At 41.6% G+C, this 22,874-nt stretch overlaps 1 protein-coding gene across 1 annotated transcript in view; it reads left to right on the top strand.

Annotated features, from left to right (window-relative positions):
• Nucleotides 1-8,230: 8,230 nt before the first annotated feature.
• Nucleotides 8,231-22,874, top strand: part of fstl5 (follistatin-like 5) — a 200,649-nt gene continuing 186,005 nt past the window's right edge. Inside the window, exon 1 of the mRNA XM_034227644.1 lies at nt 8,231-8,579. Coding sequence (XP_034083535.1) covers nt 8,557-8,579 — 23 coding nt within the window. The 5' untranslated portion in view covers nt 8,231-8,556. The remainder of the gene's footprint in view (nt 8,580-22,874) is intronic.

The raw sequence follows: 22,874 nt of genomic DNA, 5'->3' as shown, positions 1-22,874 counted from the left end.
CCCTTTGAGAGAGGCCGTAGCTGCTCTCAGAAGGGGAACAGTTGACGGACTGTTTATTGTTTTTATTGTTTTTCTTTTAATTTTTTCGAGCTGCGCCCTTGGCTCGAAGCCTGGATGCGTCAGTGGAAAATGTTTTATGACAGAAAAATCAATAAGTGTGTGACATGTGTTTATGCGGACTTGAGGATGGTGTTGAGGCATCTCTCGAGGCGGCGGGAACACATTTACGGCCCGTCCACACTACAGCGTCGACAGCTTCAATCTGCCCATTCACTTTGAACGGGGTGACGTCACGTTGCCTCGCTTTTTCGCCGAACTGAATTGTGGGTAGCATAGCGGTCCGTCTCCGCCGGAGACGCCGGAGTAGCCAACGCCAGCCAATCAAATCCCGTTTCAGAAAATCTGACAGCTCAAGCCGTAGCCAATCAAACCGCGTCTAAGCTGGGAGAGATATCCCGCCGTTCATTTCTATATTTCAAAAAAAGATGGAGGAGAAACTAATTATCGCCGTAGCAAATCACCCGGTTTCGTATGACCAGACCCTCGTCACCTACCGGGATACAAACCGGAGGAACCAGGCATGGAGGGAGGTGGCAGAGACAGTGGGTGAAACTGGTAGGTTTCCGCCTGTTTGGGGAGTTTATATATTTATTGCTCCAATAAAATCCCCGGGGGTTTTTGCTTTGTATGTCGGGGGCGGGAGATTCATGTGATTGGTTGTTGGTCGCGTTGCTTGAATAAAATCCCCAAGCTTCAGACACGCCCAGCTCCAAGCTTTTTTTGAAGCTGTAGTGTGGACGCTCCGTTAGAGCTGGGGAACCGTAGACTTCCAGCTCTGTCACAGAGGGGAGAAGGAGGGGCTGTCACACCGCTCGCTTCTTCTTCCTCGACTGCTGGCCGAAATTCTGGGTTGGCTGCGCCTGGGCTGCAGCCGGAACCGGAGATTTTCTAGGCCAGCTCGCCCTCGTCCCCTGCCTGGGCTGGGGACTCGGGCGGACTGCGACCTCTGCGTTTTCGGTATTTTGAACCGAGCAGGGTTCGGGGCAGCTTGGACGAAGGGCTGCCGCTGCGAAGGCAGCGGCTGGGCCCTTCGAGGGAGGCAGAGGTGGAGGGCCTCGTCCTCCTTCTTTTTCGACTAGCATCTCCTCTGCATGGAGGCAAGAGCGGAGCCGAAAATCCCCTCGGGAACGATGGGCATGTCAAGCACATCCTCCTTTTCCCGGTCTGGGAGGTTGGTGAGGTTGAGCCATCTAGCTCTTTCCTGCACCACCATGATCCACATTGTTTTGCCCGTGGCCTGGACGGCGCAGCGTTGGACACGGAGACAAATGTCTGTGACCGCGGTCAACTCGTCCAGAACGGCCGGTCCAGGATTACTCGACATATCCTCACAGAGCTCCGCTTGGTATGTGGTTAGCAGTGAGGAAACGTTCAGAGTCCTGGCGGACAACGCTGCGGCTCTGTAGGACCGTTCAGTCATGGTCGACTGGAAACGGTCCACCTTCGCTGGCAGGTGGTGGGGTTCCTGCTTGGTGACGGGCCCATCCTCGGTAGGAGGTGGGCTGCCACCAGCAGTTCCATCGGCGGTATGCGGAGCAGGCCGAGCCTCTCCATACCGTCGCAGTCTAGGGAGGAGGCACCCTGGATTGGGGCCTTGTTGCTAAAGGGTCGGTCCCTCCACGAGACCGACACCTCATCCAACATCTCCGGGAAGACCGGGAGGAGTTGCCTCCTTGTCCTCGTTGCTTGGGGAGAATGTTTCCCCTCGTAGCGGGACCTGGCGGTCTCCTTGGCCATTTCGGGCCACGGGATGTCTAGTCTGGACGCAGCGTGCTGACACGCGGCCTGCAGGTCCATGCTCAGACAGGGCGAAGCTGGTGTGCTATCGCCCGGGAGAGCAGCCATCGCTCCCGGCTTTGCCGTTTGAGCCGATGACATGAAGATATCTTCTTCTTGCTCATCCGAATCAGACAGGTGGGACTCAGAGGTGTCCTCTTCGTCCTCCATGTAGTCTAATTCCAGGACATCCTCCGCGGGTGTGACCATGGTGAGGTCTCGCCGGGAGCTCCCGCCTGGTGAGGCGTGGGGCTCCGTTCCCGCGTCTCTTGCCGCCACCGGGTCCCGGCCTGACACGGCGTGGGATCCCGGTTCCGCAGCTGCCGCTGTTAGTGATCCCCAGACCGACACAGTGAGGGGCTCAGTCTCTGCGGCGGACGCCCCCGTGTCTTGATTGCCAAACGGTGAATCAGTGGACATGAGGGAGTCCTGTTCCAACAAGCTAGCTTGGTGTGCTAGCCGTCGGTGGAGGCTCTTTCGGGTGAAAAGGGCGCAATGCCCGCACGAGCCGGGGTTGTCGATAGCCTCCTGGGCGTGTTCCAGCCCGAGGCAGGACGAGCAGACCTGGTGTGAGTCTGTGCCTGCTATCTTCAACCCGCAGCCGCATGACCGAGTCTCCGAGTCCCTGACTCCTCTGGTGTGAGGGGGAGAGGCGTCCATCTTGTTCGCCTCGTGGCGTGGAGAGGACCCGCTCGTAACAGGTACGTCGTTGAGAGAAAAAGTGTTACCAACCCGTCCTTAATCCGGAGAAAAAGAGACGGTGTGGATCCTTTGTTCTCAAAGAATATTGACTGGTGTGTCAATATACTTCTAATCCTTTTCTCCTCCGTGAGAGAGAAAAAGAAAAGCGTCCTCGCTACCGTGGTGTCGGTAGTAAGGGGAAGCTAGCTAGCAACAGGTGCGTAGCTAGCTTGAGAAAAATCAAAACCTTACCTTACTTTCCGGGGAAAGAAACGGCGAGGTCGATTTTAATACTAACTGGCGTTAGTATTACCGTCTTCTTGCGAAGCAGAGGGAGTAGCCGGCGAGCGCCCGTCGACCGAAATGTTTTGGATTTGGGTTCAGTCTGTGGACCGTTAAGCTTGTCCGGCTACTGTAGAGATGTGCTCTGAAGCGAGAAGAGGTGTTTGAACATTTTATTTTACTTTCTGCCAATGATCTCATTCTTGACCTGCTTTAAATCTGGACCATGTCTCTTTATGTGAAATAACTGTTTTTCATCCGGCGAATCACTTTACTTTGCTTCCACATCCTTTGGGAAACAATGCTCGGCTACGAAGCACTTCAAAAGGCTAGTATCTACGAGAAAGTTTTGATCAGTGGTGATCCACTTTTTTAACTCCTCACCCTCTGGGATAAGTGTTTGGCGAGAGTAGAAGGTGTCGAGATGTTTACGAAACACTTTCAAATACATCTGCAATTAAAAAGATGTCCAGGAGTAATTGAATATGCAAGAATAATCATCCTTCTTATAAGAAGCATGCAAACTGTCTGCTTGTTTCCCTTTATAGCACTCGCGGCCTAATTAGGATACATATTCAATCTGTTGTGCACAGATTCATTTCGCCATGAATGCTGGCCTGACGCCTTTGGCCAGATGCGATGATTTGAGTGTGTAGCAAACACTGGCCACAAACAAAAGCAGAGGTGGCCTGGAAGCAGCGTGGTGGCATGTCCTACTCTTTGGGCTGTTTGTGTTTCAAGCTTCTGCCTTAGGAGAAATGTTTTCCCTCTGACCTCAGCGAGCCAGACACAAAAGCTTTCAGTCAAAGTGGCGTGACTGCTGCATTATCAATGTTCCCGCAGAGTTTTCCATCAGCCCTGACTCAGCAAAGACTTTCACTCTTTTCTCAAAGTATCACTCTGTGCATAAGTGACTGGAGCTGAAACCAGGCGTGAGGGAGGTCTGCTGAAAGCATTGGAGAGCACTGAATCACGGCGGCCTGGAAACAGAAAGCTGGAATTACATTTAGGGATTCATCTGACTTAATGTTCACTGTCAGCGTTAGCGATGTGCACTCAACTTCTTTCACAGTGTTACTTTGAGGGGATGTAAATGCATCAGACCTTTGGACTTTTTCAACTTTTTGCATAATATGGTGTCCGTTTAACCCTCTGCTAAAAAGTTTGACCTGAAATCCAGTTACATAACAATGACTTTGCAACGATAGCCAGAATCTCAATCATGCCGACAAAACTCTCAGATTTGTAGCTTTCAGAGAATGCATTCAGACGAAGATCTGCAACGCCACAGCTGCTTTAATTCACAGAGTTCGAATGGAAAGCCTCTGCTCGGGAAGATGGGTCCAAACTAATGTCACCTTGTTTGAGTCAAGGTCTGCAGAATGGAGAGTAGGAGTCGTATGCTGAGTCCTAATGCAGCAGTCTGAGTGAATGTACATCCAGGTGACATTGAAGAGCCGTGCACGACACCCCTAAAGTTGACCACATAATGGGGTGCAAAACTGGTCAAATATCATATCTGTGCGAGCGCGCCTCAGCTGAAGCTCAATTTGTCACAATCTATTGCAGTCTCCCCACACACACACACACACACTGATTATTCTCACTGCCAGTCTTCTGTGTAAATGCACGCCGGTTTACACAAGCATATAACTGAATTCAAACACACCCACACACATACATAAATGGACTTTCTACCACTCCATTTTGTGCAGACTTTCAAACCGACACACACACACCCATAAACATTAAGGCATTAATTATCTGCATGATAAATCACAGCCATTTCAGCAGCACCCATGTGACATACACACTCGGGTTGTTTATAAGCACAGATGTGAAAACATAATCTCTGGATTCGCAGGGAGAATGTCAAGGGAGAGCTGCCTCTTACTCGCCTTAATGAATCATGCTATACTGTAACTGCATTTTGAAGGAGCAACCACACAGTGTGCATACTGCATGTGGTGGATGAGCACGTGCTTCATGTTTGATTATGGTGATGCGTCTCCAGCAGGATATTTAAACATGATGCATAACGCTCATGACATGCTTTCCAGGATTTACACGAAAGCATGTTGTCATTTAATTTGGGCAACAGCTCTTGTGATAAATTGTCATTATAGTCCCTACATGACACATTACAGCTATTTAATTAATGTTACACTTTGACATCTTGTCTGGAGTAGAAAGGGATCATGCTTCCTATAAAATAAGATTTATTGATTTCAAGGGCTGAAAATATACTTTTAGATTGAAATAGGTACAGTACACAACCTACATATGGATAGAATAGAAAATAAAAGACTAAAGGAGAACATTTGGAGACAACAATTGCAAGGTAAAGTGACAATGGGGCGGCAGTGGTTCCGTGGGACGGCAGTGGTTCAGTCTGTAGGGGATTGGACTTTGGACTGAAGGGACGTCGGAGCACGTCCCGATCGGACTAAAAATACGGAGTGTGGACTGGTACTGGAGAGGGGCCAGTTCACCTCCTGGGCCACTGCCGAAGTGCCCTTGAGCAATGCACCTAACCCCCAACTGCTCACTGGCGCCGGCTAGACTGGCTGCCTTCGATCTGACCTCTCAACTGCATGTGCATGTGCGCATATAACTGTGTGTGTATTTGTATGTGCATGATGTAAGAAGTGTGTACTGTATGTATACAAATAAAACACGTGTGTGTGTACGACACGAGTGGAAACTGAATTTACAATCTGTCGTATAAAGGTCTTCTTCAATAATGATATAAAGGTGGATGTAGGAAGAACAAGACGTCCACTAAAGCTGTTTCGGGGACAGATGAGGCGCCAAAGAAAGAAAACCTCAGCAGGGGAGATTGCTCTCTAGGTCAATACTCGACAATAACGCTGCTTATCACAGCAATGCAGAACACCCTCAGATCAACTGAGCTCTTTCAACAAGTGAATAAAGTCACTCTATCAATGCTTTGAACAAGTAAATAGCTGGATAAAATACTGTCTCTGAAAAGACAGAAAGCTGCCTCCTCCTGTCCTTGCCTCAGGTTCAGATTCACTGGTAAAGATGACATATTCACCAGAAAACAGCACCATCGGTTGGATGCTCAAATGCTTACAGTAAAATGAAATGTTTTCCTTACAAGTGACCTTTGTGGTAAATATGGTCTGTCCTCTCCAGAAGCAAGTGAAAAAGGGCAGTGACAGAATCTTGGTTAAGAGGTGTTCGGGTATACAAAGCATAGTGTAGTAGTGGGATACCTTCTTCATCAAATTACAATAAGGCAAGGCGTCCTGTAGAACAATGTATAATCTCATGGCTTCAAGTGTGAATGGTGAATGGAATAGAAACTAGATGAAACAATGGGCGAAACAGAAATAAATACATGAATAAGTAATGATAAAATACATAAATAGCTGCATTGGCAAAAGAAGAATACAACTTTTGAAGCAAATGTAGCACAAAGTCATGCATCATAAACAGCATGGACCTCATGCAAGTTATTTTAGGCCATTCTTAAAGGGGGCTATAAATGTTAAAGTATATGTTCACATGCACTTTGTTATAATTATTATTATAAAAACAAATATTGTATCTGACATTTTCAATAAATAGAAAAAAACTAATAAATGGTTTGTTTTCAGAATCTGCTGTAGAGGACAGGCTTTGTTTGAGGTTATACGATTTGACTCAATACGTTTCTATTTTTATTGCGTTTCATTCTATGGTTTAAGTTAAATGTCCTTCTGGTTGGTTCTTTATAACAAAAAGTTGGATATTTTTGTTCAATTTTATTTGAAGAGCCTTGGATGATAATAGGAAGTCTTTATTTGCAATTGAAAGAGGGTGAACAAAAAGTACATTGTCTCAAGTTGTACTTGAGAACTATTTTCAAGTACTTTGTATTTCTATATTTTGTTTTTCATTTTAAACTCACTGCTCTCTATTAGATATGTTTGACAGATGTTGTTACTTTACAGATTCAATTTACATTAATAATAAAATAATATTCTAAAATGTAATGCTTATTTATATTTTATCATTTTATCATTATAATTGTTTACATGGACAGATTATTATTTGTACACAAAAATATGGTCTTATTCTTTATATTGTATGTGTCTTTTGTCTTTGTCTGGGTACTGCTTTTGTCCTATCTTCGTTTCCTTGCTTGCACTTGGCCTTGTTATCGTGTTGTGAATCTGTTCTATTTAAGAACAATCAATAAAAAGGTTGAAAAATATTGATTTGTAGCTGTCAGTCTCACTCGTGGACCCCCTGGAGGTCATACAGTAACAGCACAGTGTGGTAAGGTACTCCTGAATAAAACAGTGCATACAGCACATTTGTATTCAACAGTAAAGCATGTGCACGTATGTCTTTCCTCCCCCTCGCAATTGATATTTCATTTATATACTAGTGTCCTTAATTCTGCTGCTGTTGGTTTATCCAGAATATTTGATGTTGTGTATTATTTGGGATATATGTCGTTTTAAACTGTATGTATATATTTGCTGTTTATGTTTATTTTAATTGTATAATGTTCATACTTTATCCCACCTTTTAAATCTTTGTTCTAAATGTTGTTTTAATATTTGTAATTAAACTGTATCTTTCTTGTTTTATTTGAGTCTCTTTGAGCACCCGATAAAGCGCTTAGAAATACAATTGTATTTATTATTATTATTATTTGTATTAATAATAATAATATGATTATATTTATTATTTTAATGCTTGAACACAATGCTGTAAGAAAAATCATCCATCCAGCGATCGAGCAGCGTAGAGCGAGCGAGCTAGCGATCGATCGATCAGTCCAGCGAGCGACGAGCCAGCGAGCGAGTCGAGCAGCGAGCACGATGCGAGCGAGCGATCAGGAGCCAGCCAGCAGCGAGCTAGCGAGCAATGCGAGCGAGAGAGCCAGCTATCAGCGAAGCGATCATGCGTAGCCAGCGAGCAGCGAGCTATCCAGCTAGCTACAGCGAGCCAGCTAGCGATCTCTAGCGATGCTATCGATCTATCTATCTATCTATCTATCTATCTATCTATCATCTATCTATCTATCTATCTAATCTATCTATCTATCTAGCTATCTATCTATCTATCCATCTATCTATCTATCTATCTATCTATCTATCTATCTATCTATCCATCTATCTATCTATCTATCTATCTATCTATCTATCTATCTATCTATCCATCTATCGATCTATCTATCTATCTATCTATCTATCTATCTATCTATCTATCTATCTATCTATCTATCTATCCATCTATCTATAATTTTAGTGAAGTGCAGTTTGGCTCTGGTACATAAACGCCTCACATTCCGGGTGTCAGTCTGCCCTGGTTTGGTTGTTTCTACTGCCTACTACGGGACGTTTGTGATTGGTTCTCTCCTCCCTCTGCCCCTCCCTCTCCCCTCGTATGTAAATCCGTCGGGACTGTGCCGGTAGGTGAGGTTGGGGCTGGTGGCTCCTGCCTCGCGCACAAGAGACCCGAGTGTGGCCGAGGTGAGATCACTGCGCCTCCGGAGCTATCCTCTGTACCGGTGCTGAACTCCACATCGCCCTATTTCCCCTTCGTCCTCCTACATCGGCTCTGCTGTGCACTGGTGATATTTTTGGGACGGGATTAACAACCTTCTTTTTGGCTGTTTTTAGGTGCAAACTTCACCTCTCTAAAACACATCGGAGATTACACACTGTGGATTTGAAGGAGATTACTACTAGTTTGTGGGTCTTTTCACCTCTAAACTCGCTTGGATTATACTCCTGGATGGTTAACGTCAGGACACAAAGGTAAATAAATGTTTTATTTGTTGTTGACTTTGTGTTTTAGATAGACGTCCCCCCTCTCTGGCTCGTTTAACCCTCATCATCTGCGAACTCTTCTCCAATAATCCGCCAGGTCACTCTCTTTAACTCAGGGAATATCTCGCAACCTCAGGTTTTTCACCTTCTTGTCTCCAGGTCCCGTAGGCTCAAATAATTTGATATCAGAGATGTGAAGTTCAGACTACTGTGACTTCCTTCCCACTGTAATACAATCAATGCGTTTGCAACGATTGGAGACACGCCACGATGCCCAGAGCTTTTAATTCATCCCCGTAGTACTTAGTGTGTTAATTTTTTCCTTGCCACACTAATCCTTGAGTGACACCGTTAGCTGCAGAGGGATTATACTTTTGTTTTTCATCCTCAATTTTGCGCCTGACTCATTTGGCACTGTATTATAGGCTCCATCGCAAAAGGGGGTTGGACATTAATTGTGTTGTTTGATGGTTTGCGAATTACATTTAGGGTTTCTTTTTGTTGTTTTTATCGCCCCGACCGTGCAGCAGATGGAGTCAGAGCTATCGTAAAACCAGATTAAGTTCTGCCATCGATACGACTCAGATTTACTGCCTGAAATCCTGCGAGGAGCTCTCTGTTGATGGATATAGAGCAGCTTTATCTGTAAATCCGGGAAAACATATTTTGCTGCCTATAAATATCCTATAACTGAATTCCTATAGATATTTTAAAAACACTTTATACAACAACACACCAGAGTATTCAAATCCCCCCATAAACTAACTGCAAGCTACATAATTAAATACTTACATTTTACTCACATAAATACTAATTTGAGGTAATTGTGCAACTGTTTAAAACACTTCAAAGCAATATCATTTGACATCTTTAGTTCCGTGTTGCTTTATACCAATAATACTTTACTATACAAACAAATCATGGGTTTATGCAAATAATGATGCTTTTTTCACATTCAACTCACCATTAGTGTTTATTTTAGCTTTATATTGAAAATAATATAACAATATGACTTTATGTAACACTCACAAAGTCATTATTCTGCATTCAATGTGCTTTTATTTGAGCGACATTTCAAACATGGGATTTTTCCTTGTAATACAGTGTTTTGTATAGTGTATAGTGCCTCCATCAATTAATGTAAGAATATATATTATGGTGACTTTCATTATTCCAGATGTTTGTCTGCTATCTGCTTTATGTATTTACAGTAACAGGTAAAGGTGACGTGCTGGTTGTTCATTAAAACAAACTCAGCACTCTACATATTGTGTTGACTTGACTTTTTCATGATTAACCATGCACCAAAACACATCTGATGCCGCCAATATTAGTGTGGATCCTACAGAATCCGTGCAGTTTGAACGCTCAGTCGTCCGTGTGCTTTTTACAATCCAGTTTCAATCCATTTATTCCCACAATGCATTCACTTTAAAAAGCTCTTTGAAACCACAAGATATAATCTATTTCCAGTGGCGCATTGAAAGAATGAGTGGGTCTGTTTTTCAAGGCTGCACTCCCTAATTGATTCTGCACTTGAATACAAAACAGAGACTGAGTATTATATGATTAATATTTAAGCTACAGTATGTGATATACATATATACTGTATGTATTGTGCAGAACATATATAACACATAAATATAATACTAAAGTACTCAGTTATTTTCAAGCTCACGAGGACAAAGCCAAACAACTGTTCACAATATTCTCACAGGGAAAACCCTTTACCCACTGTGTCTAGAAAAAGCTTTTTCCCCACTCCCCCCCCCTGTACCCCCATCTCAGATCCAATTAAGCCATTTAACAACAGGTAGGAGATGGTGCCGGCTGAGCAGGTACCGGTGTTAATGGAGCTGCTCTGCTTTTCATTTCATTACAATGACTTTCTCGGAGCACCGCGGGGAGGCAAAGGCTTTTCAGTCAATAATTCTTTTCACTAGAAAGAAGGAAATTAATGATGGGAAACTGATCAAAGCGTTTGAGATGTGAGAGGAAAAGTACAAAGTGCCAGTGCAGCTGGTAGCAGGTGAAGGCAGATTGGAAGAATACGACAATAAGGCTGTATCTTTAGGAGGACAAATGCACTGCCACTGAAAATAACACAGCTTTAGAGTATTGATGATGATCTCAGATGCCCTAACCCTTTAAATATATGTTCTTATCGCCCTCAGAAAAGTGTTTATGATGATTTTTTAGAAGCATATTATACTTTTATGGCTTTCTGCACAGAGCTTAGATCCATCCACATTCAGCAGCTTCACTTTTTAATGCTAAGTCAGGTCCGAAAGGCTTTTCCATTCCTTGCCATTAATATTATGATCATGCATTAACACTTTTTTGGCTACCGTGCTATCTATTTAAAGATCCCGGTCGTTTCTACTCTGGCACTGAACAAAAAGGAGATGAAACCACGTTTGTATCTAATTAGTTGGTCGAGAGATGCACTTCACTCAGAATACAAAATCATGTTTTTACAGTAAAGTATAGGCAAATCGCAATAAAGAAACAAAACAAATCATATAATTAGATGACAAAAACAATTATAAATAATAGAAATAAAGGCGTTTAGCTGGAAACAGAAACTCTGGCTTTATTTCCACTTCTACGCAACACCTCTGAATATCACTTACTCGCATCTTATTTATGTAATCCACACAGAGATAAGTCTTGATATGAAGATGTTCGCTTACGTAAAATAACTGGTAATGTTTTTGACAACTTGCAGCCTCAAGGTGAGGACAGGTCACTGATCCAGCTGCTGCCAAGAAGCTGTTACAGCACAAAGACAAAGAAATTCAAACATTTTAATTTTCACATGCAAGTTAAGTAGGAAAACTCCCAGAGCGTTATCAGTCCTTTCATCTAACTTTAGCGAGAAGGTTAATAAGCCCATTTCAGAAAACATCAAACTTGAATTTGTTTCATTGAAATAACCAACCTTTATTGACACTGAATTAATTGATTTTCTGAGGAAGAACTGATTCCACATTCAAAGTCTTCTTTCTGTAACCATAACTCTAAGCGACCCATTGGCCACATTTCACAAGGTCACAGATCCCCTCCACTCAAAATGTGTTTTTCTGAATGATGTCACCCAAACTGACCTTGACTTGTTGTAACACTCAATTGAAGGTACGTCACTGAAAAGCTGTTTTTGACATTCCTCTGGCATTCAAAGAGACCCATGCCAAATTAGGTACAGTAGGTAACTCACATATTTGAAAGGAAATAGCTGAATGATATGCAGAAATACGAGCAGTCACAGAGCAGATATTACCAAATAGAGCAGGAGTATTCTCTCGTAGGAGGAACGTTTTGTCTGCAGTGTGCAGTTCTTGGTATTAAACTGGACCTTGGTGCTTCCTTTCACTATCGATCATATAATCCCACTGGATATTATTGTATGTTTTACAGCCACAAATGCTGTGTCAGCTTTCTTCTTATGGAGAAAATACACCAGATGCCAAAACCCATTGTTCCGGAGCAATGAGGGAGAAATTAGGAAGTAGATGTGCTTTCAGACACATTTTAAAGTAATGTTATAGGTAAAACTCATTTTATATGAATTTCTAATCATAGCAGGGACATTTTACAAATTTGAAATCGTGTCTTGAGGCGGACTTTAAGGTTTGATGTTTTTATGTCTCAATAGCTCGGCCCCCACCCACCTCAACAATAACACTTCTTACTCTGCTTTCCCCTCTTCCGTCTCCCCTCTTCCCACTCTGAGCTAAGCTGTAACCGCTGCCAACTCCCATCTGTGTCTCTGTGTCTGTCTTTGTTGTTCCCTTCTCCAATATTTGCAATCTTTATTGTGCAGACCCACACACATTGAGATATGTTATCATGCTGCCATATTTAGATGACACTACCCCCTGACATCCTTATGTCTGCTGGGAAGGGTTTGTTTGATGAAGTGAAATCCAGTTTTTTCCTCAATTGGGCACGATGCATTTCTCTTGTCCATGTGAGTGCATTGTCGGTTGTAGCATGCAGTCCAACAGAAAACCTCTCTGCAGTTACAGATGAGAACACTTATAATGCATTTAGATTATTAGCACGTGCTTAACTTGCTGTAATGATGTGTGAGAAGTCTACTATGTGCAGTGAAGTCAGGCATTTCCCCTGGATCACAGCCGATTTCTCCTTTCATTTCGCTCCCATGATCAATCTCAACAGTACGAGCCTAGAGTCCTGACTTTTCAAACAGCTCTGGACTTCTGAAGCATGACCTCCTCCACTTCATGTCTTGATTGAACTTCGAGTGGATTGTTAAATTGTTATTGTCATAACCCATTTCAGAACAACCCTTTTGTGGCTACTTTGAAAGCCGAGGCCGGGTGAAATATTGATACGGCTCTTTCTCTGTCTCAGTGCTCTTTGGCAGATGGTCAGACGATAATAGAAGTAGCAGAAACACTAAAGGGTGAGGGTCAACCGGCTCTAGGTTTCTGCACTAATCCTGTCAGTCTGCTGCTGGCAAGTGTGGCTTGAGGAGTTGTACTATAAAATATGTCTCAGTTCGTAGGGTTGTTGGTTTCTGATATAGTACGGCTGTTGTTTGCTGTGTATTTGGAGTGTTTGACACTTTAGGAGGCGGGTGCTGGCCATGCGTTGCATTTTAATGGCAGGTCGCGGTTCAGTTTTCACTGCCGCTGTGGGCCAAGTGTGACGGCATTTTTCCCGCGCACAGTACAGTAGATCAGATCGGGCTGATTATGTAATGATTGTTAACAATGGGAGCGCCAATGTGCCTCTGCCAGGCTTCTTTCCTGCAGAGTTGTAGCCAGCCTGTACCTCAGGACATTCAAAATGGCCTATAAATTAAAGGGCTATAAAAGAAGAGTCAAGGTCTTTCCTGCCACTGCCTCGTATGTCGAGACTCCTGCGATCATAAATGATTGTAATGTGGACAATATAACGCCCAAGTCCCCGCTGTCAACCCTTTGTCATTCAGGACTTATAGGTGCTCTCTGAACTCGGCCCTCTGATGTGTAAAACATCCGTTAAATACTTTACGGTGTTGTAATTGTCACTCATTTTAATTGTTAATAACCGTGAAAGAAACCCCGGGTGGAGTCAGAGCTGATGGCCGTTTATACATCTTAGATGTTTTGCCAAGCTAGACAGAAACGCTGTGCATGACAAAAGATACATTTAATAATCACTTTTCTGTGCTTTGATGAAAAATGTCCACGCTCTCTGAGGATGAATTTGTTCAAATTATCATACAGTACAAACTGGCAGCCGAGCACTGGTCACAGGGAGCCGTCTGGCACTTCTTACAGGACTGATCAAAGATAAATTATATAGTCTGAGGAAAAAAACTGCATCCTCTTGACACAGCACCATCCATTCCAAAAATACAACAATGAACTGCAAGGAAGATCCTAGTCATTAGTTATGTATTCACTTTCATGCCAAAGTTCGCTGATGATTGCTTTTCCAACACATTTTGGTTTAAATTTGCAATAACAAATTTGAAATTGATTAAAACAAAGTAACAGTGTTTCGGACACATCTTCATTAAACAACTAATTTTCAATTATAAGAAGCAAGCCTTCTCAGAAGATCCAGTTTGACAAGCTGTCAGGAAGTTTAAAGGAAACGTTTTTGGACATTTTAAAAAATACGCCTATTCGCCTTCTTGCCAAAAGTTAGATGAAGAGATGAGCATCAATCTCTTGTCTGTGCAGAACACATACAGCCACCTTTAGCAGACATTTGGCTTGGTGTTAGCCTTGTTTAGACCGTTTTAACAAGATACACATTTCCTGCAAGTGTGCTGCTAATACCATTTAGAGAATATTTAAAATCCAAAAAATGTAGCTTAATTATTGAGGCCCTATTATGCTTTTTGAGGTTTACTCTTTCCTGTAGTTTCAATATGGGTTTTTGTGCGTGATAGGCTAAGGGGCGGGACATCTTTAAGCGGCTGACCAATCACAACAGAACCAGCCAGCTAACCAATCAGAGCAGACTGGGCTCTGGATTCAGACAGAGGGTGAAAAGAGGTGCTGCAGCACAGGCAGCATGAGAAAAATAAAGAGCTTTTTGAACATTACAGCATGGAGACATGTCACAGTAGAAGCACACAATACAAATATTAACCTGAAAATGAGCATATACAGTAAGGACCCCTTCAACAGTACCAATGTTATTGAAAAACTCACTTAATCTTGAATCGTATGACTCAATCTACATCAGCAGGTACAGTTTGACAAGCTGTCAAGCTTTAAAGGAAATAGTTGACATTTTGAAAATACACCTATTACCATTCTTGGCAAAAGTTAGATGAAAAGATGAGCACCACTCTTATGTATCTTCAGAAAATATAAAGCCACATCCAGCAGCTGATTAGCTTGGCTTAGTACAACAATTGCAGGGGGACCAATAGCTTGATGTTGATTGTGTTACATTAGTTGTAATAGCAGCATAAAAGCTTTAGTTGAGATGTATTTATTCTTACCACCATTTTTGTTAAAGGGCACCTATCATGCAAAATGCACTTTTTGAAGTCTTTTATACATAAATATGTGTCCCCGGTCCTCCGCCCCCTCCTTTTTTATTTTGTATTCATTCTTTTTTTTTGTTAAACTTTATACTCAAATCAGCATTTTTGAAACAGGAAGTGAAATAGAGGGATATGAGGCATGACTAGAATGGGTGATCTGTTTGGTATTTTGAGCAAAACACTTCATAGCCATGTTTTTTATATATTTGTATATATCTGAGACCTATGCTAATGCCTACAAATAGCATGATAGGTGCACTTTAAAGTTTGGTAAACATCTTAAATAATTAAGGTATTCGGTGACCCAGCGATCAAAACACACGTTCTCTGCATTTGTTTATGTCAGATAAAGTGTGAAGCTGAAAAAGGAAAATGTGCAAGTGCAACTGTCAACTGGCGCATCCTGTTAGTGAGAAAATAATGTTTGAGTCCCTGCAAGATGCTGTCCCAGCACTGAGTGAAAAGCTCAGTCTGTAACACAAAACATCCACAGTCCTGCTGAGAACAAAGCAAGCTGCTGAGTTAGAAAGACATCAGAGGCTCATTAGCGTTCTGGTGATTGACCAGCTGAACTCCCGTTACCCTCACCACTATCTTAATGTTTTCACGGCTGCAAATCCCTCCGCCTCCGTGTCAGAATACCTGTTTTGGTTCTCAAGACTGTCGTTAAATCCTTGTGAAGTACCTGCTTTCTGAGCATTGAGGATCATTGAAATTCAACGTTTGATTTCAGAGGTTTCTCTGACTAGATTTGGGCTGCCTGCTAGGATTTAAAGCAGATTAACTTTGAAAGTGAATTAGCTCTCAGCTTCTGCAGTTGCTACAGTTTTCTTATTCGCTTTTGCCATCACCACTGGCTCACACATATTCCCACATTTACTAAATATTCCAAGCAATGCAATATATGATCTGTTTGTGTGACCCTAGCGTTGGCGGAGTATATGAAAAAACAAATTAGAGTGTAAAAAGAGATAATTGACAATCATGGAGGCATACACATCACTGTACAGGCGTTGGGAAGACACAACACAGCAGCATGAGTTCAAAGCTCAGTGTAATCACATGTTATGCCTTCGGATAGATATCTGAATGAAACAGCCTCATAAAAAGGACAGGGGATAATGAAGTATGTCATCACAACATGCTGCCAACAAATGTACACAAGGGCCTATCTCCATCATTATCTGCTATCCGGTGGCAGGGGATGCTCTGCTGTTATCCGCTTGGCATTTGGAGCTTGGCATCTCGTCTAATGAGTCGGAGGGATATCGGTTTACGTGTTCAGAACGAGAGGAGTACAAGCTTTGAACTCATGTGGAAGTGAGGGTTCACAAATCCTAAGAAGTCTGCATTAATTATGTAGTGTGGCAGTGAACTCAGACTTGTAGATGCACAGTAGGGTCTGTGATGTAATTGATATTAGGGGTTTTGAATGATGAGACCAGTTTTTCTCTGAATTTCCTTTGTGCCGGTGTTCAACACAGTTAAAGGGCCGTCCGGATGATTTTCCACGTATTAGGCATGCATAGTTGATACAACTATTATTTAAAGTATTGACAATTTATTTCAAGGCCACATACTAAATTAACCAACGACTTGACTCACAATATTTATTGGAAATTATTTTATTGCATTTTTTTCGTATTCGTCCGCAAAGAAAGTCCGTTCCAGGGCGCACCAACGGCTGAAACTACGGCACAACAACGCAACTTAAATTGACTGCAGTACTGATCGAAGTTTTCTGCAACTGTCCAAGTCCATTTTCTTTTTCATTTACCAGCCTTCAAACAAGGCCAGACCGTGTTTGTGTTTCCTTCCTGTGTGTCTTCTTCTGTTGATTTTTCTAACCATCCAAAGTTTGTGCTTTTCACAAATGTTGACTGTTCAAAAAGAACTCCACATTGTTTTCTGATTATTGAAAAGGAATGTTTGTTGTCCACAGCTGACGTTTAATCGGCCATGCTTCTTTTTTGTGGATTTATATGAATGCACTTTGTCCCTTGATCCTTCTAAGCAACGGTCATGTTATGCTTAGCAGTGGTCTGTTAGCAAGTATTAATACACTCTGATATATCCAAATTGAATCAGAATTGAGTATTTATATCAGTTAGTACAAGCGTGTGATCCCTCACTGGCTTCCCCAAGTCCTCGTTGGATGCAGCTCAAAACAATCTCACCTTTCAGGTCCATTTAGTTTCTGTTTACATTTTAACTGTCACCTTTAATTGCCAATCGTGTGATTAATTGCCATTGTGATGGGTGAGTGCTGTGTCCCGCGTGAAACCCATTTGCCATTCACAATTAATGTTGCTGAAAATTAAAGCGATAAGAAGAACAATGTGTTAATCTGTTCTCAAAGTCTCTGATGTCAGCAGCTTTTAACTTTAACACTTGTAGACGAGGTTCACCGAGGGTGAAAGCAACAGCATGCTTTATAAGACGCAGTCACACATGAGAGCTGCCCTGAATAACTAAAGTTTTTATCTACTTCACTGAGCGACCCCTCTGGAGCCATTGGGAGGTTAAGTGCACCTCAACAGCAAGTAATGAGGTGGCGGAGGTCCCTCAGTCTGTCACACTCACATTTATCTCCATATCAGTCTTATTTTGGCAGCTTCTTGGATCACACTGGCTTATTAATAAAGAGGCCCTATTAGCTTTTCGGGCCTTTTCCTGTTGTGTGCCCTTTAGCATGTGAATGGTCAGCAAAGGCTAAAATCCCTGGGAGTTTCTCATCCAACGAAGAACCATAAAAATACTCTTTGCCTTCAACTGCATTACTATGAATTGTAATTTACAAGATACAAAAGATGAGGAGATTAACGATGAATTACTTACTGAAATAAATCATAATCTCTTGGCAGACACAAATATTTGATACCCTGCTACTCACATTTGTTGATTTATTTACTTAAATTACAAAGTACGAACATAATAAAATGATATTTGGACATTTTTTAAAGACACCCTTATTCACCCTGCCCTTTTTTCAAACAGTAAAACACTTTGCTACGTCTTCAAGTACTTGTACCTACTTATCCGTTTCAATGCAGTACTTTGAATATTTTACAGTGTTGTATTGGCACTTTTCATTACAGTAAAGGATCTGAATACTTCCTGCACAACTGCTAATCTCTTATACCTCATATTTATACTGCGGATTATTGAATGGTGTGGTTAGATGTGTGAGCACCTCGATGCATATTTGTGCATACCAATTCGGACAAACTCACATTAGTTTAACTCCTCCATGCTTCACAACACCACACAGAGTAGTTTTTAACACCCAAATGTTATATGATGACAATTATTATGACATAAAATATACACAAATTAAGGCTAATATTTCAAGCTAACTCATTCATTAAGTTAATGAATTAGACAATTAGCATTAGTGCTCATATTAATATATCACAGTGATTATAGAAAGACATTAGGAAGTCAAGTGCCTCTTTTTGGATGTGATCCAGAATATTTGAGAGATGATTAAGGCTGTGCCAGGTTTGGACCTCTGCTTTTTTCAAAGCTTGTTCAGATTTGGTTCAACTATTTGGACTCATTTTAAGCTCCACAAAGGAATCCCATTTTGTGAAAATTGCTCCTCAGATGAAAAGAAAGAAATACAGCGAAGCCTCACTTTGTAAAAAAGCGGCCCTTTTCAACTATTTTCTCATGTCGTGTTCACAGCTCATTATTTTAGCTGCGAATATCAGGATACAGTTAATGAACACTTCAGCTGGCATTTCACTCTTTGAACAGAAGTCTGTATGAGGTGTTTCTGTAAGTTAGTCTGACATAAAACCACTAATTTACTTATTTCTAAGGTTAAAAGTAAATAAAATGACTTGGTTTTCACTCCTCAGGTTTTCTTATACATCAGCAGAGACTTATTATTAAGTAAACCTGGAGCATAATCTAAAGGTCACATGAGTCTATGAAGAAACCATAGACTGTATATAAAGGAAGGAACACAAGCTTAATATGCTAAATGTAAGATTGTCTTCCAATTATGGAGATGACAGGAAATTGAGAGGCTGCACACAAAGCAGAATGCACGCTAGCTGTCTGCAGACACAGCTGCCTGCACAGCTGGGCGTCTGCAGAGGAAGTGCTCTCTTAGCAAAAAGACGGCGTACAACCCCTCACCGAAACATCTGTCACCGTGTCATTTTAGATGAATGGCTGGTGATTACACAATGATGGTTTTGTGTTGAAGGTGGCCTCGAATCACCTAATTCGGGGCAGATTACAAGACTGTTCATGTTGCCAAATTGTCCTAATGAAAAAGGGGAAATTATGAGATCTTGTCAGGATCTGAAATCCATAAAAACTCAGATGAAAAACGACTTTTTGTTCAGTTCAGTTAAGTAAAATCAGAATAGTTACGGGAGGTGTGTCGCGCAGAGGATAGAGCCTTGGTGTTCGGATCAGGGGGTCACAGGTTCAAACCCCACTGCAGTCAGCATGTTGTTGTGTCCCTGGGCAAGACACTTCACCCCAAATTGCTCCTGTGGGGATTGTCCACTGTATTGAGTATGTAGGTCGCTTTGGATAAAAGCATCTAACAAGTGACATGTAATGTAATATTTTGGGACACCAAAAGCAGGAACTATTTAAGGAGCTTAAAGTTATTGTGGTGTCATTGGTTTGCGCTTCCTTAAGAACGGTAAGAAGGGTTTTGAGGTGTTAAGTTGTTGTTTGGAGTTTTAATTAAGTCCCCAGGAAGTGCCCTGGGAGTTGAAGTGAATTTTCATATAGTGGCCAAACACTGATTCTCCAACTTCACTGTCCATGTGTGACGTCATTGGGCCCGAAAATACTTACCCCATTGACTTACATCGGGAAAGAGACTTCTGTAAATTAGTTGATAGCCCTAATTTAAATCGTTAGATAAGTTGTAAAATGCGCTTACCGCCAAATCTAGAGTTATTTACCTCTCAATTCATAGTCGATACCGGCCGTGAAACAACAGATTGAAAGCTGGAGATAGCAGGTTCACATAATCACTCTATGGGCCTATATCCGGGTGTTTTCGTTCTTGAGGGACAGGCCATTTTGGCTTCATGCGCACAACTTTCATAGGATTGAACTGGACCATGCCTCCAACGCCATATCCAGTTTTCTTTATGTATATCCATGGTTTGCAATCAGAAGGCAAGTCATGCATCTGCAGAGCAAAAACTATTACCGCTTAAGTTAATTTCCTTATACAATTTTGGAAAATCAGTTGTACAACTGTGATTTACACATTAAAAACAACAAAACCAATACCCCATACAGGCAGACTGCTTCCTGTCAGCCTGAATGAATGCTGCACCAGCCTCTAGACCTGTGTCAATGACCTTTAGTACAAACACCACTTCAAAGTCCTGACCCGTCAGATAGTACTACCTCGGGAGCAGGAACTGTGATCCAGGGTTGCTGCAGTCAAAATACTTTCTAATAATATTCCTGGGTTCAAGAAAAGGTTCCTGCTGAAAAAAAGAAAAGCGTTTTACTCCGTATGCCAATTGATATCTCAGAATTGTGAATATCCTATTCATGACAGCTTTCAGTTTATTGGTGGCTCTAAGCACCTGGTTTATAGTAGAGTTGTTGTTGTTTTTTCTGAAGGAAAGATCCTTAGGCGAATAGGAAGTAATGCATTTTATGTTTGCAGCTGCTGCAACAGCTTGGAATAAAGAGGAATCGGGCAGTTATGATGTGAGATGATAGTCTGGAAAGACATAACCACAACCTCAAACTTCATCAATAAAAGTCTGACAGTATTAGCCTGACATTTTAGAAGGCGAGTTATCTTTGCAGTGCCAGAATCCTGCCAAATTAAGGACGTATCTCAAAGTTGTTGCCAAAAAGGATAAGAAAGGTAGATCAGTAGACTCCTTTAATGCACATCGATAAACTCAGTGATAAACAACCAGGACTTAAACTGCAAAGTAAGACACCATTTTATTTAATATCCTTAAAACCATGTAACAGCGAAAAGCAAGCTATTTTATTGGAATATATTTGTTTACCTCAACAAATTCCAGCTGAATAATGTCCACTTATATGCCTTTTCGAAACTATTAACTATATCACATATTGGTTATTACTTCCATGGTACTTTTAAGAATGTCTAGAATTAATAAATGCAAAAAAATCGAATTATATCAATACATTCAATACCATTTAAATAAGTAAACCTCTGAGCCAACATGGACTTTGAGTTGGTATTGTTTTAGTTTTTTGTTGTTAGAATTTCTAAACTTAGAATTGGGCAAAAATCAGTTAAGCACATTGAAAAGGTTGGCAGTTGTTCTTGAAATTAACTAAATCTAATTTATTCTTCATATTACCATCAATGAATTACCAGCACAGGCCTGTAATCAGAGTAATTGTTGTTACATTTGTTGAAATGAGCCACTTTGATTTGGGCAGCCTGAAGCTGAATTGAAGAGCTTTAGGGAGCGATGTTTAAATCTTTTTTCCTTTAATACTTTTAATAGATCCATTCTTAAAAGGTACATTTAAAGATCTGACCCGTAAAAAACGTTACAGGCAATATAAGTTACATTTATAATTTATGGTTAATACTTCACAAAGCGTCTGGACAGTTTATAGTTTAAAGTAATGACGCCTGAGGCTGGAAATATGGGATGAAATAAAAACGTTATTATACTATTTTAAAAACCTCTTTCTTCACCGTGTAACACATGGGTGAAATATAGGATTATCGTCTTTTCTGTAAACATGAAGGCAAAGCTCAATGTCTTCCTCATGCTGTTGAACAGCTTGCAGCTTCATTGGGGTTGAGTGTTTTGCCCAGGAGGAAACTCGCCAGTATATTCTGAAAGAAACAATATTTGAACCCCAGCTTCTCCGAGCTTATATGGGCTTGATATAAGCTTACAGCCTGACATTCACCAGCCGTGGTCTCCAACCTCTAGGCAAGTGTTGCTGTCCCTTTTATGAACCCACTCGCCATTTATTAACTGACTCCCTGACTGCAGGTATTGCACAAAGAAACGTAGCATGATTTGTTTGAGTTGTTTGAGCTCTTTATTTCTGCAGAATGTTGAAACGTGATCGTTGTTCTCGAGTCCAGGAGGAAGTTAAATAAGAGACAATGTGAGAACAAGCCAGGATATCCCTGTATATATCTGAACACTGGCTCCTCCTCTCAATGGCGGCTATAGATTGGCGAAGTCCCTCCCCTTCAGGGGAGCTCCATGGGACCTTATTTCGAAAAAATGATGTATTGAAGTCAATGGAGATAGAAAGATTATCTTTCTATCCCGTTTGAATTGTGCCACGAATTACACATATGATGTTTGTCAATTTAAAAGATAATTTTGCAAGTCAAAAAAATTAAAATGTGTCGTAAAACTGTGAAGTAACACATTTGTTTGAGTGAAACGCTTAATGAACTACATCTCTGGTCTGCAGACTCTCACAACAACACACGTCACCAAGATGGCCGTCACTACTGTCTTGTCAACAAAACGATTGACTACCCTCACAATCACCACAATGAAACACGTCCAGAAGAATGTCATGCAAAGCTGCCTGCCTTCCTTTGATTCTCTCTAAACTGCCTGGTCTTTTTAATGTCAACCATTTGTGCAGATAGCATAAAGTAGAAAAGATCGGCGATCGCCGATGCTAGCGTTAGCATTTCTCCCCCGGGCTTAAATTGTGTATTATAGAATGATCACACCGGTGTGACAGTACTCTTCACAGGGTTCACGAAATATGACTACTACTCTTACTGTTTAACATTTTGG

Source organism: Gymnodraco acuticeps, unplaced genomic scaffold (assembly GCF_902827175.1).
Source record: "Gymnodraco acuticeps unplaced genomic scaffold, fGymAcu1.1, whole genome shotgun sequence".
In the NCBI taxonomy this organism is placed as follows: Eukaryota; Metazoa; Chordata; class Actinopteri; order Perciformes; family Bathydraconidae; genus Gymnodraco; species Gymnodraco acuticeps.
Note: the sequence above shows the minus strand (reverse complement) of the source record. Positions and strands in the feature narration are given on the sequence as shown.